We start from the raw sequence: 19,266 nt of genomic DNA, 5'->3' as shown, positions 1-19,266 counted from the left end.
CAAGACTCCTTAAGTTGATAAATACATATTTCACACTTAATTTGTCATTTTTATTTCTTTATTTAGCTTGCTACTTGTCAAAGCACAACATCAGCAGCCACATCTGCGGCAATGTCCAAGTCAGGATACAGAACAAAGCATCGAGTCATCAATCAGTGGTCCTAGCACAATCATGGAAGAATAATTGTATATCAGAATTGTATAGATTTCTGTGTAGGTTGTTAGCAAATTTGTTAGAATAATTCTCTACGAGTAAACAATCTATTTGGCCAAGAATATTGTGTATACTCTCTGAGTTGATTATAAATTCAAAATACCTCAGCCTTTCTTTGAGCTGAGAAATTCATTCACTGAACCGTATAAAATCTTTCTTGGTATCAGAGCTTTTCGGCAGCCGCCATCATGTCCTCCTCCGGGTCTATCTCCTTTTCCGACGTTCCTTTCGACACTCTTGGCTCGTCTCGCTCTCTCTCAGCTCTCTTGGCTTTGATGCTCACTTCGGCTCCTCGTAGCAGTGGCGCTGCTTCCCTCTCATTGTTTGGCAACACTTTGAGTCAGCCTTTCGTCCTCAAATTGGATCGCACAAACTACACCCTCTGGAAAACCATGGTGTCAACGATTATACGTGGGCATCGTCTCTTTGGCTACCTAGACGGTTCCACACCACGTCCTATGGAGTTTCTTCCGGCCAGTGTCGCCTCACCTGCTGACCTCTCGGCTTCCGAACTCCTTCCCAACCCCGACTATGAGACTTGGCTTGTGAATGACCAACTTCTTATGGATTGCCTATATGGCTCTATGACTGAGCACATTGCATCTGACGTTATGGGGTGTACCACTTCTGCATGTTTATGGAGTGCTTTCGAGACCCCTTATGGAGCCTATTCCAAGTCCAAGGTGGACGATACCCGCACCCAGCTACAAACGACTCGCAAAGGCTCTTTCCCGATGTCGGAGTACCTCCGTCAGATGCGCACTTGGGCTGATGTTCTTGCGATTGCAGGTAGCCCTTACCCTGAATCTCATTTAGTCACTAATGTCCTTTATGGTTTGGGTCTAGAGTACCTCTCCATTGTTGTTCAGTTGGAAGCTCGCCTGTCTCTTTCCTGGCTTGAACTTCAGGACACTCTTCTTCAGTTTGATAGCCGTCTTAAGCGCCTCAATGCTCTCTTCCCCCCTCGTCCAAACTTCTCAAAGACCCGCACTCTCCTACTGCTCATTTCGCCCACAATCCCTCCTCATTTCCTCCCTCTGAGCGTCCACCTCAGTCTCCGTCTGGGGATTGTGCTTCTCAGCCTCGTGGGGGGATGAGGGGTTCTAGTAGTCGGTCTTGTGGTTGAGGGGGGCGACATTTAGGATCACGCCCCACATGCCAGGTTTGCGGGAAATATGGTCACAGTGCAGCTGTGTGCTACAATCAGTTTGATGAATCATTCATAGGAATTGATCCTCGTCAATCTCAGTCACTTCCTCAAAGGACTCCATCAGCATTTGTAACCTCCCCTGAAACTCTTGACCATGACGCCTGGTTCGCTGATAGTGGTGCGAGTAATCACCTCACAACTGATGTTAGCAACCTGAATCACCAAACCTCTTATGGTGGTAAGAATATGTTAACTGTGGGTGATGGTGATCAGCTCACAATCTCACATGTTGGTACTGGGATTTTGGCTACTAAAATCTTCAGTTAAATAATCTATTAGATGTGCTGAAAATCACCAAAAACCTTGTGAGTGTATCCAAATTAACTGCTAATAATGATGTATTGATGGAATTTTCTGCTGATGGTTGTTTTGTTAAGGACAATGACACAAAAGGGTGTGCTCACAGGGACACTTCGGGATAGTCTTTACCACTTGGACACCACATCACTCAAAACGACATCACAATCCACCAATGCTATTGTCTCATCATATATCAGCTGCTTTACCAATCACTTTAACAATATAAATCGACCAATGGTTGATATGTCTTTACTTTCCCAAAAAGAAGTTTGGCATAGGCGTCTAGGCCATGCTTCCCTTAGAATCCTTAAGCAAGTTCTTCCCAACTCCAATGTATCTCTTTAAATTAATGAGAAATCGTTATTTTGTGATGCATGTCAATTGGGAAAATCCCACACTCTCCCGTTTCCTGTCTCTTTCAGCAAAGAAAAATCTGTGTTAAAGCTAATACACACTGATATTTGGGGCCCTGCACCCGTTATGTCGAATACTAGCTACCGCTTTTATATACATTTTGTTGATGATTTTAGTCTGTTCACTTGGTTGTACCCTCTCAAGGCTAAATTTGATGCACTAGCAACCTTTATTCACTTTAAAGCTTTAGCAGAATCAAAGCCCTTAGGTCTGATTAGGGAGGGGAGTATCAATCTTTTACTCAACTTCTTGATGCACATAACATCATTCTTCAACATTCCTGCCCTTATACCTCGGCTCAAAATGGAAGAGTCGAGCGTAAACATCGCCATATAGTTGAGATGGGCTTAACTTTGCTTGCTCAAGCATCCATGCCACTCAAATACTGGATAAATGCCTTTCAAACACCAGTTTATCTCATTAATAGGCTTCCTACTCCAGTTTTACATCATATCTCTCCATATGAAGTTCTATTCCACAAAAAACCAGATTATCACTTCCTCAAGACATTTGGCACTGCTTGTTTCCCTTGCCTCCGACCTTACCAAGACCACAACTTTAGTTTCTGTTCCTTAAAGTGTGTGCATCTAGGCTTTAATGAACATTTTAAAGGGTACAAATGTCTTAGCTCTACTGGTCGAGTTTATATTTCTAGGAATGTCTCATTTAATGAGTGTGACTTTCCTTTCCAACATGGTTTTCTCAACAATTTTTGACCTGAACAAACAGTTGTCTCCTCCCTAAGTTCATGGTTTCCTCTCCCATTTTGTCCTCCCTCTGCTGCAGGTCCCATATCACAACCACCTGCTCCTCCTACTATTGTTTCCAGTGATTCCACTCCTCACGTGTTCCCAGCAGCAGCACCCGCTAGTCCTCTGGCTCCTCACTCACCTGTGGTAAGCTCCCAAACTCAGTCTTCTTTGGTTTGTACTGATACTACTGCTAGCCCTTGTCCCATCCGTGTTCCAGAAGCTAACGACCTGTCAAGCTTTCCTGCCTCGAGTTCTCCCACAACTCCTGGACCTCAGCAACCCTTGCATCCTATGATTACTCGGGCCAAGGATGACATCTATAAGCCTAAGGTTTATTTGGGCCAGTTACAATGGCATCCTCTTCATCCTGAACCTCATTCAGTTGCTGATGCACTTGCCATTGAGGGGTGGAAAAAGGCTATGCAAGAGGATATTCACGCACTTCAATCCAACCAAACGTGGTCACTTGTACCTACCTCGCCTTACTATAGCTTGGTTGACAACAAATGGATTTTCAAAGTAAAGACCAACTCCGATGGCTCCTTTCAACGGTACAAGGCGAGATTGGTTGCTAAAGGCTTCCACCAAAGACTAGGCATAGACTTTGGGGATACCTTCAGTCCGGTTGTCAAAGGATCTACTGTTCGAGTTGTTCTCACCATCGCTGTGTCAAAACAATGGCCAATTCGAAAACTCAACATCAACAATGCATTTTTGAATGGCATACTCGACGAAGATGTTTATATGGCACAACCCGAGGGATTTATTGACCAAAGTAAACCTAATCATGTGTGCAAGCTACATAAATCACTGTATGGTCTAAAACAAGCTCCGAGGGCCTGGTTTGTGTGACAGTCAGAATCCCGTGATCCGTAAGGGGAAAGACCGGGTAAGCTGTGCAATCCCATACCGCCTGGGGAAGGTCAAGTGTAATGATTCTAAGACTGTGTAGGTATGGGACTACACAGTTGAAGAGGGCTTAAATGGATTGATGGGTACTACCTATATCAGGAAGATGCATATTCTTTTCGGTAGCCTATCACTTGAGAACTCCATGGTTAAGTGTGCTTGGCCTGGAGTAATCTAGGGATGGGTGATATAACGTCCCTAAGGTAGGGTACGTCTGCCACATACTCGTAATTCTAGGGTTTACGAGTATGTAAGGCACTTGACCAAAAGAATTAAATAAAATGATACGAAGAAATACAGAAAAATTTAAAACTTTTATATAAACTTATTAGAAGAAATTATTACACGTATGAATACTTTAAATTTAAGGCAGTCATATGAAAACTCTAAACCATTATTGCATTGCTACTGAGTCCGTGCTCCACAAGTTGCTCAACAACTAAAGCCACACCTGAAAAAAAATGTTGGAAAATAACATAATGAGCTAACGCTCAGTAAGCAAATCTCATGCATACACATACACATGAATGTCGTGAGTTTGTAGTGCACATATACTAATATGCTGACTTATATACTTATGCATTTCATTTATTGCTCATGCACTTTCAAACTTTACTTTTATGCTCTTTCTTTTAGTTTCACATTTTTATGGGCCCAATATCACTTGTGCACACTGTTTGATTCGGCCAATGTCTGCAGGGCTTGTTACACATATCATATAGAATCCCATGGGTTCTCCTCCGGCTAGCCATCATCTCAGCTAGGCTCATCATAACACTCATTTCATCGTCGCCATAGCTGCCATACTTATTACACATATGGAGGAGAAAGACGGGAACATGGCAAGCATGTCTGAATGGTCAACTCTGACCCAGCCCATACTAGTGGGCAGCCACTATTAGTCTTATAGACCTCCGTCTTCTTTGCTGAACTTACTTAATTGCTTCATCAAAACAGTGGCACCCTTTTTAAACATATTATTATCACTTTGCTTAAGTCTTGTGTCATTAAAATGTTAAATTTTACATAAGACTTTTCAAGGCATTTCATAACTTTTCTCATATTCATATGCATGGTCTTATATCACATAATAATGTATCACATAATTGTACATGCCATGCATACATGCTGATGCTGAAATGCCAATGTTCATGTTCATGATTCATGTTGATGGTATTCAATCAAGGCATTGTATCACATCTCATATAACTCAAAACATCTTTAGTCATAATACATGAAGCTTTGGGTTGGTGGCGTTGTTATACCTTAACGTAGAGCTATGGCTCAGGTCTAAGGTTTCCAGCCTAAAAACTTAAACGCTTCATATATCATAACATATAACAAATCATGAACATAAAGTAATCCACATATCCATCAACATAAGAACACATACTTGCACATAATTCATATCATTCTTAACCAAGTAAGACATCTTTCACATATCACGGAATTCATCAATTACATATCACACAACACCCTTATGGTGTTCATATAACCATTCTTCACATACTTATCATATGCATCATCATCATACCATACTTAACTCAATGTAGTCATGCATCTTACACTTAAGCACAAAAGGTGAGATTTACTTACCTTAGGTCCTTAGCTTATTTTAAAATTGCTCAGCAAGAGTCAATCAATCAAATCCATACAAATCCTATTCAAGGCACATCATTTATTAAATTCTATCAAAATCGTAAATATACACTATTGATAGTGTATATTAACAATACCATAAACTATATGAATGATAATAATAATTATTATCAACGTAATACAAATAACTCTTCATATAAAACCATGCTTTAAACCTTGCTCATAAGATAATGTACTCTTATGATAATAATAACAAGAATAATAATTATCGTCTATAAATAAACTTAATTCAATATTAATAACAAAAATACTTCAATAACAATACATATATGAATGTATATATTCAAATAGTCATTTTATAAAAGAAATCATATTTTTAACATAAAGTTGTAATAATCGATATAATGATAATAATATAAATATAAATATTTATATTATTATTAATTAGTCATAATATCAATTCCAGTGATATAATAAATATACTTTATCCAAAATTTACTGGTCTTACAAATATCAATAACTGTAAGAAACTAATACTGATATTATTTTGATATTCAAATATTAACAAAATATTAATATATAAGAATAATTGTTAAATAATAAGTTTACTATAACTCACACTTTTTATATATATATATATATATGAAACTATATTCTTGATTTACTTAACAAAATAATAACAATAATAATTAAAATTACTTAATCATAAAAATTTCCATATTAATATAAAATCAATTAAATATGTATTTTTATACTTTATTTAATATCTAATATTTTCTAGAAAATTGGACAGCACAACGGCTATAAAGTGGACAATCCCAAAATCAAAACCTGTATAAAAAATACATATAATCCCAGACAGCCAGTAAATTACAGAAAATATTCCATATATCAATAATATATAATTATATACTATAAATACACATAATAACAATTACTCTAATCAATCACAATATAGGTCAAAGAAATTATACCACAATGATCGGGTTCCACAATAAGTCAAACAGTGATTTTCTGAAACTCAAAACGTACTTCGGAACCTCGAACACTAAGTTTCGACCGTCGGTCTACGGTGGATCGCGGTGGCTCGTGGTGGGCCCACCACCCAACTATGGTAGATGTAGGAACAAGTTATTGGGTTTTGAAGCCCACAACACGAGGAGCACGATGGTGGTGACGGATCGGCAAACGGATGCCCGAGGTGGCCGAATCGCAACTTTGAAGTCGCGGGGTGGCCGAACTTAAATCGAGTGGTTGAGGCGTTTAATCGGCGAGTGAGCTCTAGATTCCCGTGTAGGACGATAGTTCAGAGGCCTCTGAATCCAACGGTCCGGCGCGTGGCTAAAAGTGGTTGCCGGAAAGTACTCCTGCGTCGTCGGCAACAGTAGCACGCAGAGAGAGAGAAAGAGAGAGAGAGAGAGAGAGAGAGAGAGAGAGAGAGAGAGAGAGAGAGAGAGAGAGAGAGAGAGTTTCTGAGGAGAGAGAGAGAGGCTCGGGTAAAAAGAAAGGCTGAAGCCTTTTCTTTTCTTTTCTTTTCTTTTTTTTTTAAATTACACTTGGACCCAAAATACTAAAATTCTTTTCAAATAAGCCCTTTAGCAAAACTTTCTTAATTTTATAAAAATCCCCAATTAAAATTATATGACATTTGAGTCCAATACTTGACTACTCAAGTTTCTCTCTCTTTAATCTCATTAAAACATAAAATGATATTTTAAACACTATTTTTCCATTACTATTTCTTAAATTTGTAAACTTGTACATTTTATGTATGAAAACTCTGATTTATAATAAAAAAATGTATAATGAAAATGTTGGATATTACAGGTGACCTCCTGGGAAGTTTTCCTGGGAAGTTTTCCCAGGAAGTGTGCGAGTGAGGACAAAGCACGCTGGAAAGACTCGTCTTGGTTTGTAGGGCCAGTAGTCATTCCAGAATGCAGCCATAGTGATGTGGGGCGTCAGATAATGGTATCAGAGCCTTGACCCAGCCAGAAGTGTGGCCGACGGGGACGTTGGGCCCGTAAGGGGGGTGATTGTGACAGTCAGAATCCCGTGATCCGTAAGGGGAAAGACCGGGTAAGCTGTGTAATCCCACACCGCCTGGGGAAGGTCAAGTGTAATGATTCTAAGACTGTGTAGGTATGAGACTACATAGTTTAAGAGGGCTTAAATGGATTGATGGGTACTACCTATATCAACAAGATGCATCTTCTTTTCGGTAGCCCATCACTTGAGAACTCCAAAGTTAAGCGTGCCTGACCTGGAGTAATCTAGGGATGGGTGACCTCCTGGGAAGTTTTCCCAGGAAGTGTGCGAGTGAGGACAAAGCACGCTGGAAAGACTCGTGTTGGTTTGTAGGGCCAGTCGTCATTCCAGAAAGCAGCCATAGTGATGTGGGGCGTCACAGTTTGAAAGACTTAAAACCTCTCTCCAACAGTGGCATTTTCAGAACTCCAAGGCTGATAACTCCTTATTAATCTACAACAACAATAAGGTGATACTTCTAGTACTTATTCTAGTACAGGCAACAATGAAAGAGTTTTAACTCAATTTATTGCTGCTCTAATCAAGAGTTTCACCTTGAAAGATTTGGAGCCTTTAAACTTCTTTTTAGGAATTGAAGTGTTCCGAGATGACACGGGTATCTACCTCACCCAATCCAAATACATCGAAGAACTACTGCACAAGTTTAAAATGGAGAATCTCAAACCTTGCCCCACACCAATAGTTGCTGGTAAACCATTCTCTTTGACTGATGGTGAAAAACTCAACAATCCCTCAATATGCAAAAGTCTATTGGGAGCACTTCAGTACTTATGTCACACTCGGCCAAACATATCATTTGCAGTGAATAAGTTAAGTCAATTTCTTTAGGAACCAACCACTATGCATTGGAGTGGAGCAAAAAGGATGTTGAGATATTTAAAGGGAACAGTTCACCATAGACTTCACATTGGCTGCAGTGATAATCTAGGCTTGATTGGATACTCGGATGTCGATTGGGCTTGTTGCCTTGATGACAGGAAGTCAGTTGTAGGGTATTGTGTATATCTAGGAGACACTCTTGTATTGTGGCCATCCAAGAAACAAGCTGTAGTAGCAAGATCAAGCACATAGTCCGAATATAGAGACTTGCTCATGTTGCACCCGAAATAACCTGGTTAGAATCTTTACTCAAGGAGTTGAAATTTTCTCTGGCTAACCGATCTATTACTTGGTGTGACAACATCAATGCAACAGCCCTGGCCTTCAATCCAGTGTATCATGCTAGGACCAAGCACATAGAACTTGATGTACACTTTGTGAGACAAAGTGTTAAAATAAGAAATGGAGGTAAGATACATACCATCAGCAGATCATGTAACCAACTGTCTTACTAAAGGATTGACTCATAAAAAGTTCAGGGGAAATGGTGTACAATCTTGGGGTTCAACAGTCACCCTTTCGCTTGAGGGGTGGTGTCAAAGCACAACATCAGCAGCCACATCCGCAGCAATGTCCAAGTCAGGATACAGAACAAAGTAATAAGTCATCAATCAATGGTCCTAGCACAATCATGGAAGAATAATTGTATAGATTTCTTTGTAGGTTGTTAGCAAATTTGTTAGAATATTCTCTACGTGTAAACAACATATTTGGCCAAAAATATTGTGTATACTCTCTGAGTTGATTATATATTCAAAATACCTCAGCCTCATTATTTTTTGAGCTGAGAAATTCATTCACTGAACCGTATAAAATCTTTCTCTACTAACTTTTCAACGCCAGCAAATGCTGCCGTATTGAGCAGCTTGATTTGACTGCCACATACAATATAACTATAGTAAAGTTTGACCAGCCAATAAGGAGCATAGAATATGAAAACAATCGATTTGTATTGTTGGTACTAGTTTGACCAGCCACAACACAGGAAATTTGTGGCTTCCATTGGGCAAATATTCCTAGACAGACAAGAACTTCGGAAATATACTCTTTATTCTTCTTCAGTGAAAACTATATGCATAAAAATATAGTAAAGTTCTTATATATATATATATATATTAATGAAGCCCAATTTTGGAAGTCCACAGTATATGATCTAGCCATACGAATTAATCATATATATATATTGTTATTTGAATGAACTATTGATCTTATAATTATATTAGTAGGTCTTCTTTGGTTGGGGGATAGAATAAAATGAAAATGATTTTTTCTTTTTCTTTTGTTGGTCATTTTTTAACACATTAAATTTCATAATAGTCCACAATTTTACCAATATATTTTACAATAATATTTACTCATATATACATATCGAATTGTATTTTTATTATCACCATGAATTCTATTTTCTTTTCTTATTTCGTCGATATATTGTAGATGAGTCATGTAATGTAAGAGTTTTTTTTATTTTATTTATTTTTAAATGAATTGTGTTATGTAAGAGTTAATGAAGTTGAATAATTCTTAGAAATTACGTTATGGGTCCATGCATGTTTACTATGCTATTTACAAATTATATACTATGCATAATGTAGAGATCGCTCATATAGATCCATAGGCCTGACGATCTAATAAAAACAAATTAAACTTTGGAAAGTTAGGCATAATTGATTGGCGTTGATTTATTTATTTATTTTTTTAAAGAAGAATACTAATATTAACAAATTATTATAATTAAAGTATGACTACATGGCCGGCTGCCGGCGTAGCTTGAGTCTTAATAATGAGTTAATTAAGTTCTAGATTAAAAAATGTCTTAATTATGTGACCTCGTCTATTAATTATTTATTATTTTTGCAGCATTTATATATATTATGGTATGGAGTGTTTTCAACAAGTCCAATGTCATGGAAGGTTATATATATTTATAAGAAAATTATTTTTGTAAAGTGACATGCATTAAAGAAAGTTTATTTTTACCAAACGTCCTTTACAATATTATTATTTTTTAACACAGATTTTTGCAAAAGAACTCAATTTTCAAAAAAGAAGAAGAAAAAGAAAAAGAAAATATAATGATTTATTTAAAAGATTAAATAAAATAAATAATATGGTTCCTACCTTTATTGGTAGGATCTTTTTCATTTTTTGTACATGAAGAAATTATAATCAAAATATTTTTATATGAAAGTGTAGGTTTAAATAGCATCCCATCAATTTTTTGTAAATTTCGAATAATTTACGATATCAAAATCAGAGTTCAAACATCTAGAAATTTGTTCATTTTAATACCCGTGTAAAACAGATTATTAGAATTTTGATTTTAGTATAGTAAATTATTCAGAGCTTCTCATATGACTACGATACCATATGGGGCCAGATATCACTCCTGTGCTCTTAGAACTTCTAATCAAAGTGGTATTTGACCCCATATCACATTGTAGTCATTTATATGAATGGTATGCATGTATGAGTAGGGTTATTACTGCTAGACATGTTTATTATGATTTGGTAACGTGTGTTATTAACTGTTTATGAGCATGTTTAAGTTTTCTTGCTGGCTCTTGGCTCATAGGTGCTATGTGGTGCAGATAAGGGGAGAAATGGAAGACGGACCAGCTATGAGTTGGAGAGATTGGTAGCGACGTGTACATATGCGGCAGCTTGACCACCACAACCAAGGTTTCTTAGAGTAGCTAGGGTTAAATCCTATTTTTTCCGCTTAGGTAGGTGGATATTAACTTTTGACTTGTAATTTCCCTTTTAATCTGTAAACAACTTTGTAAACGCTTATTATGAGATCTCATGTACATCTTAACGTTTTAATGAAATATCAATCTCTTTTGGCTGAAATTTTTAACCCTGAACCGTTAATCACATTTAGTTATATGTTTATAGCCAAATGACTCGTTCAGCGAGTTTAATATTATTTAAAATACACATTGTAATGGTCTTGGCTAACGTGTTACATATAATGTCCTAAGTACATGTAGGTTATTAAAAGGTCTCGGTCTCTAGCTCTCACTACATGTATTAGATATACATGAAATATGTTTCAATAGTTATATCTTTATATAGCGGTGATTACATTTCAAGAATATTAAAAAAAATTGTACATATATTATATATCTATCTATATAATTATATATAATCAATTCTCAATTATGAGACTGGTTTAATCATAATTCATACATATAATGATTATCTATATGTATATATATTTATATGACAATTTTCTTATAGGATTTCACTTTAAACTTTATTAGTGAGATTCTTTACTGTTTTCGACTAGTGAACAATTTTCGGTACAACTTTTTTTATGATCATGCATATTGTAGTTGTTTAGAGTATTTTGCAAATTTTTAGAAAATTTTGAATAATTTACAGTACCGAAAACTAGGTTGAAACATATTATTTTCCACATAAAAAAAATTAGTCACGTGCATCAACATATTTGAATTTAGTTTTCGGTACTATAAGTTATTTGAAATTTTCTAAAAATTTACAAATGCCATCATAAAAAAATTGCATAAAAAACTGTTCGAAAGTCTAGAAAAAGAACACAGAAAGCCTACTGTTAGTAAAGTCAAGCCTGTAGAAAAATTGTGCTATTTATATATAGGATAGCACAGTCTTTTATATTGATATTTTTGTCTTCAAATGATCATATCAAACAGACCAATTCAGCCGTTGATGAAGAATTTCTCTAAAAAGACAAGAAAGGAAAAAAACTAGGACTAAGAGATCTCGTGTCTGACTCTGTACAAATACCATCTTCATTAAAATTATATATGTTCGCTAGTACTATGCTGTTCCCCCTCTGTAACCTGTATTGATCCATATTCAACAACAATGGAGTACGTTATTAGCTCATATAATTTTACTGTTCTCGTCAAGTTAACCATTCTTATCTTCTTCTTCCTACTCGAACAGGGCTCTTCAGTTTCCTTCAGCTGGCCTGACCAAAATATGGACGACGACATTAAATTGGAGAAGGACACCACCAGAGCCAACGGGGCTCTACAGCTCACAATGAATCAAAGAGATGCTCCTCTAAATTATAGTTATGGTCGAGCCTCGTACAACAAGGAGGTCCAGCTCTGGGATCCCAAAACAAAACTTGTTACAAGCTTCACTACTCATTTCTCATTTGTCATTGATGGACTCAACGAAAACAATAACGGAGATGGCTTAGCGTTCTTCATTGCGCCGTTCAAGTCAGATATCCCAGAGAATTCAACTGGCGGAAACCTCGGACTGACAAGCCCGGCATCTTGGAATGATTCGAGTAGTACTAATCCTTTTGTCGCAGTGGAGTTTGATACTTATCGGAATTTATGGGATCCTAGCTCCAATCATGTTGGTATCAATGTTAATTCCATAATCTCAAGAACAAATGTCTCACTGAAAACTAACATGGAAGATGGATCTAGAGTGGCAACTGCTTGGGTAAGTTATAACTCTGCTTCTCAAAACCTAAGTGTGTTTCTCAGTTATGGTGGTAATGATACAGCAATTGGTGAAAACATTAGTCTTTCATACGTAGTAGATCTGAGGTTCTTGGGAGAAAAGGTAAGAGTTGGTTTCTCTGCAGCTACGGGTAGACTGTTTCAATTACATAAAATTTTGTCGTGGTCATTTAACTCAACCTTGGAGATTAGTACTGATGATACCAACTCGAGTCCGAGCTTCGAAGCTTATAATCCAACCTTGGAATCTTCCAAGGGGAAACTTAAAAGACAAAAAGTATCAAAGATTGGTTTGGGTTTGGTTGTAGGTTTTGCTATTCTATGTTGTGGAATACTAGGTTCGGTATGGTTCTTGCTTCGGAGAAATAGAGTTAACAAGGAAGCGGAAGCAGAGGAGGAAGATTATGATGCTTCCATGGATGGTGAATTCGAAAGAGGGGTTGGCCCCAAGAGGTTTACTTATCACGAGCTAAGGCAGGCAACAAACAACTTTTCCGAAGATGGGAAGCTTGGAGAGGGAGGCTTTGGAGGTGTCTACAAGGGCTTCTTAATCGAATCAAACACTGAAGTTGCTGTTAAGAAGGTGTCTAAAGGATCAAAGCAGGGGAAGAAAGAGTATGTTTCCGAGGTAAAAATTATAAGTCGTTTAAGACATAGAAATTTGGTTCAACTTATTGGTTGGTGCCACAAAGGAGATGAGCTCCTTCTTGTCTACGAATATTTACCCAATGGAAGCCTTGACACACACATATTTGGTGGGAAGCTCATTCTACCATGGGAAATAAGACATAAAATAGCTCTTGGTTTGGCCTCTTCTCTTTTGTATCTTCACGAAGAATGGGAACAGTGTGTGGTGCATAGGGATATCAAGTCAAGTAATGTCATGTTGGATTCAAACTTCAATGCTAAGCTGGGAGACTTTGGGCTAGCAAGGCTAGTTGACCACGAAATGGGCTTAGACACAACAGTGGTAGCTGGAACAAGAGGTTACCTAGCCCCGGAGTGTTTCACTACCAGCAAGGCTAGCAAGGAGTCCGACGTCTATAGCTTTGGCGTGGTTGCGCTTGAAATCTGCTGTGGAAGAAGATCAGTCGTACTAAATGAAGAAGATCCAAAGAAGGTGGTGCTGGTGGAGTGGGTGTGGGAACTCTACGGGAGAGGCCGACTTGTTGAGGCGGTTGACAAGGGACTTGTTAGTATGGAATATTGCAACGATCGGGAGATGGAGTGCGTAATGATTGTTGGGCTGTGGTGCTGCCATCCCGATCCAACATGTCGGCCATCTATAAAGCAAGTGATGAGTGTTCTTAATTTTGAAACTGCATTGCCTATTCTGCCGCCCAAGTTGCCCGTGCCAATGTATGTTATGCCTCCATTCAGTATTACTTCTCTCGATTCCTGCTCATTATTTTCCGTTGTTACAGGGAGTTGTTCCACTGCTTCAACAACTTCAACTAGCTCTACTAAGCCTTTGCTAAAACTTTCTGATCCTGCTTAATTCTTTCGCATATTGATCATGATCAGGTTTTAATTCTTTCGTATTTGTCTAGAGTCAACATTTGCAATATACCATATTCATTTTTTTTTTAGTTGATAGAGGACCAGTTACTTGTTTTTCATTGGAGTATATATTTTTATTCAATGGTGAAAATTGTATTTGTTAAGTGCAAACGATCTTGTCTTTGGATTGAATGGAGCTCCTGCGACAAGGAAGCTCAGAGACGAACCGGTATTTTCTTTCCAAAAAATCATCAAAAAAACTTGTTATAAATACAAGCTAGGTTTCTAAAATGAGAAAACGACAACAATACCAGCTGACTATAATCAACAAAGACAACGACCAACTAAGGCCACAAACGACAATAACAGTATTTGACCGACGTACCTATTAAGCTCCATGCTACTACATCATCACGTACCTTCGGTAGCTGATTGTGCAAAATGAAAATCTTCTGTATAATATTTTTAGAGCTAAATTTTTAATTAGAAAAACCATGAAAAGTGGAAAAGAAATATTTGAGTTGTATTTTCATGAATAGAATTTTGTACAGGAATAGGCGCCAGTTCAAGAATATATTAATTAAAAAAAAAATATATCAAATATATGCTTTTTTTTTTTACCTCTTCACATATATATATATATATATATATATATTAATTTTCACGGCTCCAACAGAAAATTCCTAGTATTAATAATTTTTTATTTTTTTTTGTTAACTTTAACAAATTATCCTTATATTTAACTATAAATTATAATCATGATTTAAACTTAAATAAATAAATAATTAAACAAATTAAAATAAAATATTTTAAAGATATTTTATAATAATAATTATTTAAAAATAATAAAACAGTATGTTTTATACTTAAATAAAATTTAATTAAACTTAAACTTAAACTTCAAGTATTATTAGACAAAAATAATATAATATAATTTACTATCAACTATCAATAAACTTAAATTTAAAATCTACTTATAATATTAATATTATATTAAACATATAATATATAATCGCTTGTTATCATTGCAAAATTTAAAATCTAGAACAAACATAAATTTAAACAAAAATAAATAAATAAATAAATTAAAATATGATATTTTAAAGATATTTTATGATAATTTAAACAATTAAATCATATTTATTTAAAAATAATAAAAACATACATATCATTTTTTTATCTTATAAATTTGTGTGATAGTTTGTATTTTATCGAGTGATTGAATGCCTTTTTCTTCATCAAAATTACCAAAGGTTATTGTGAAATACATTAGAAACTAAAAATAATTGATTCATGTATACTACTATTTATACTATGAATTTTTATATTATTATTTTATTTCTATTTGTTGGAACTTTTTATGAATTATTTAAAAAATTTGAAACAATTGAGTTGTGTGTGATATGGGAAAAGTCCCACATGGAATTGGAACACTCTTCATAGAGTGTATATAAGTTGCAAAGTCTATGTCTTGGGGTGTGCCCCAAGGGGTACCCAGTTTTGTGCGAATGGGTGAGGACTCACACACTTGACCACCACACGAGCGCCGCCGTCCGACCGAGCTGAGCTGGCGGGTGGTGTGGTGTCTTATTTTTAAGTTTAAATTTTTTTTTTCTTTCAACATGGTATCTAAACGTTTATCATTTTTTTAATTAAATTAATTTTAAAAACGTTCATTTTAATAATACCAAAACGGTTTTTATTTTGATTAAATGAAGATAAACGTTTTTTGCCGTTTATATCCTCCTCTGATTTAATGAAAAACGTTTTTAGACGTTTTGGGATTTTCTTCTGTGTATAAGTTAGATAGAGTTCTTTTGAAAAAGAGATACATAGTTCTTGTTCTTTCTTGGTTCTACGAAATTTCTCAGAGCAATTTTTATAAAGGGTGTACAAGAACGATCCTCTCGGTGCAGGGAGGGATCGTACAGAGGTTGTTTTATCCTGGGAACGACGTGGTTGATAGATTGCCGTGCACACTTAGGGCAGAGCCTCGAAACGTCTTAAAGAGAGAGCGACTTTGTCCGCGACTCAGCCAGAAATATTGATCGGTAATTTCGTTCCATTTTATTTTTCTATTGTGGAATATCACTATTATTAATTTATTTTTAAATATTATTGTAATTTATATATACGTCATGTAGCTATGTATATATATATTTATGTCAATGTTGTGTTTAGATGTCATAAATATAGAAATTATTAATATAAATATTTATATATACTATACAACTATAATTTATTCTATTATATATATATTAAAAAAATATTGAATAATTTTTTATTAAAATTATAAATAATGTTTACAGTTTTAAAACTAATGAACAAATGTGTATTGAATATTGCTTCTATCTAGCATATTTATATGAATACTTTGTTTTTTTTTTACTCTCATGGCCATAAAATTAAATTTTATAATTTATAAAAAAAATAAAATAAAGAAAATATCTTATGAACATTTATCATTAATAATATATATATATATAACAAAATAATTAACATCACACACTTAGAGTAGACTATTCGTTGACCATGTTATTTTAGAACTTGGGGTTGTCTGGCTTATGTTCGTATTCCTGATCCTAAGAGAATTAAACTAGCAAGTAGAGCCTATGAATGTGTATTTATCGGATATGCAATTAATAGTAAAGCATATAGGTTCTATGATTTAAATGCACATGTTATTGTGGAATCAAATGATGCTGATTTTTATGAACATAGATTCCCTTTTAAATTGAGAAATAGTGGGGGCGCATCTACTAGCAACATTCCTGTGATTAGGAATAATGAACATATTGAGGATAGAGAATCAGAACCTAGGAGAAGTAAGAGAACTAGAGTTGCTAAAGATTATGGTTCTGATTTCTGTGTCTATACATTAGAGGAGGATCCTGCTAACCTCCAAGAAGCCTTGTGCTCTTTAGATGCTGACCTCTGGCAAGAAGCAATAAATGATGAGATTGAGTCTCTTGAGTCTAACAAAACGTGGCACTTAGTTGATTTACCTCCTGGTTGTAAGCCTATAGGTTGTAAGTGGATCTTGAAAAAGAAATTGAAGCCCGATGGTACTGTTGAAAAATACAAGGCTCGTTTGGTAGCCAAGGGTTTTAGGCAGAGATAAAACATAGATTTCTTTGACACCTTTTCACCTGTTACGAGGATAACATCCATTAGAGTTTTGATTTCCCTAGCTGCAATTCACAATCTAGTTGTACACCAAATGGATGTTAAGACAACATTTTTGAATGGTGAATTAGAAGAAGAGATCTATATGGATCAACCGGGAGGGTTTGTAATCCATGGTCAGGAACATAAGGTTTGCAAGTTAGATAAATCTCTGTATGGTCTTAAGCAGGCACCTAAGCAATGGCATGAGAAATTTGACAATTTAGTTATCTCACATGGATTTAAAGTGAATGAAAGTGACAAATGCATCTATTATAAATTTGATAATGACATTTGACTATTGTATGTCTATATGTGGATGACTTGCTCATATTTGGTTCGAATATCCATGCTGTAAATGCTGTGAAATCTCTGTTGTGTGCTAACTTTGATATGAAGGACCTCGGAGAAGCGAATGTAATCCTTGGTATTAAGATTACTAGGTCCAAAAAGGGAATTTCTTTGGATCAATCTCACTATATTGAGAAGATTATAAATAAATACAATTACTTTGATTGTAAACCTGCTTGCACACCATATGATCCAAGTGTAAAGTTATTTAAGAACACTGGTGACAGTGTAAGACAATTTGACTATGCGAGCATCATTGGCAGTCTTCGATATGCCACTGATTGTACGAGACCCGACATTGCCTATGTCGTGGGATTATTGTGCAGGTTTACTAGCAGACCTAGTATAGAGCATTGTCATGCTATTGAAAGGGTCATGAGATACCTAAAGAGAACCATGAACCTTGGATTACATTATCAGAAGTTTCCAGCTGTTCTCGAAGGTTATAGTGATGCAGACTGGAACTCTCTGTCTGATGACTCCAAAGCAACAAGTGGCTATATCTTTAGTATAGCTGGTGGAACTGTTTCTTGGAAATCTAAGAAACAGACTATTTTGGCACAGTCCACCATGGAGTCAGAAATGATAGCACTAGCTACAGCTAGTGAAGAAGCAGGTTGGCTGAGAAGCCTGCTAGCTGAGATCCCTTTATGGGAAAAACCGATACCAGCTGTGTTGATCCATTGCGATAGTACCGCGGCTATTGCAAAAATTCAGAACCGTTATTACAATGGTAAGAGACGACAGATACGTCATAAGCATAGTACTGTTAGAGAGTTTCTCTCAACAGGAGCTATTAGAGTGGATCATGTTACGCACTGATGATAACTTAGCAGATCCTTTGACGAAAGGATTAGCTAGAGAGAAAGTCCATAAAACATCGAAGGGAATGGGACTATTGCCCTTAGAATGATGAATCACTCATGATGGTAACCCAACCTAAAGACTGGAGATCCCAAGAACTAGGTTCAATGGGTAATAACAAGTTGTGAAGTGATATGAGTTGAATCATGCTATTTACGTTAAAGCAAATAGAAGCATGAATTCCTGAAGCGATGAGAGGATGAGTTAATAGAAGCTCTTAATGAGATCTATACTCTATGTGGAGTGGAGTACCGAGCTACAAGAGTACTCTTGATAGACTCACCTATGTGAATGTGGAAGTGGGGCCGCTTCCTATGGAATTTGGGCAAAATTTCTAGAGCATTCACTATACTGGGATAGACGTGCATGGCCATTAACGCACGGGCTTTTTTGATTATACCCTTGAAAGGTTGGTGTGTGGTACGATGTTAGTAATAGAGTTCAAGACTACGTGTCACTCTAGTATAATCTAAATCGTATTCACTACGCAAATGTTCAAATCGAAAGATACATTTGTTTATGCACAATCTTATAGATTCTGAAATTGCTCGAGAAAATATTTTTAAAAAATTCAAGTGGGGGTTTGTTGGAACT

At 36.1% G+C, this 19,266-nt stretch overlaps 2 protein-coding genes across 2 annotated transcripts; both read left to right on the top strand.

Annotated features, from left to right (window-relative positions):
• Nucleotides 1-12,175: 12,175 nt before the first annotated feature.
• Nucleotides 12,176-14,290, top strand: LOC133793614 (L-type lectin-domain containing receptor kinase IX.1-like). Its single transcript, XM_062230924.1, has one exon. It carries the CDS (start codon nucleotides 12,176-12,178, stop codon nucleotides 14,288-14,290), a length of 2,115 nt encoding a protein of 704 aa, XP_062086908.1.
• Nucleotides 14,291-14,483: 193 nt separating this feature from the next.
• LOC133793613 (uncharacterized mitochondrial protein AtMg00820-like) lies at nucleotides 14,484-17,413 on the top strand. The gene is made up of 2 exons (XM_062230923.1): nucleotides 14,484-14,521; nucleotides 17,038-17,413. The coding sequence occupies exons 1-2, from the start codon at nucleotides 14,484-14,486 to the stop codon at nucleotides 17,411-17,413; spliced, it is 414 nt and encodes a 137-aa protein (XP_062086907.1).
• Nucleotides 17,414-19,266: the final 1,853 nt, after the last annotated feature.

This window comes from Humulus lupulus, chromosome 8 (genome assembly GCF_963169125.1).
Source record: "Humulus lupulus chromosome 8, drHumLupu1.1, whole genome shotgun sequence".
NCBI lineage: Eukaryota > Viridiplantae > Streptophyta > Magnoliopsida > Rosales > Cannabaceae > Humulus > Humulus lupulus.
Note: the sequence above shows the minus strand (reverse complement) of the source record. Positions and strands in the feature narration are given on the sequence as shown.

Bases quoted from the DNA above. Each gene is read 5' to 3' on its own strand.
- LOC133793614 (XM_062230924.1), top strand. From the start codon at position 12,176: ATGGAGTACGTTATTAGCTCATATAATTTTACTGTTCTCGTCAAGTTA.
- LOC133793613 (XM_062230923.1), top strand. From the start codon at position 14,484: ATGGAGCTCCTGCGACAAGGAAGCTCAGAGACGAACCG. The intron at 14,522-17,037 runs GTATTTTCTTTC...ATTGAGAAATAG, and splicing joins GGAAGCTCAGAGACGAACCG to TGGGGGCGCATCTACTAGCA.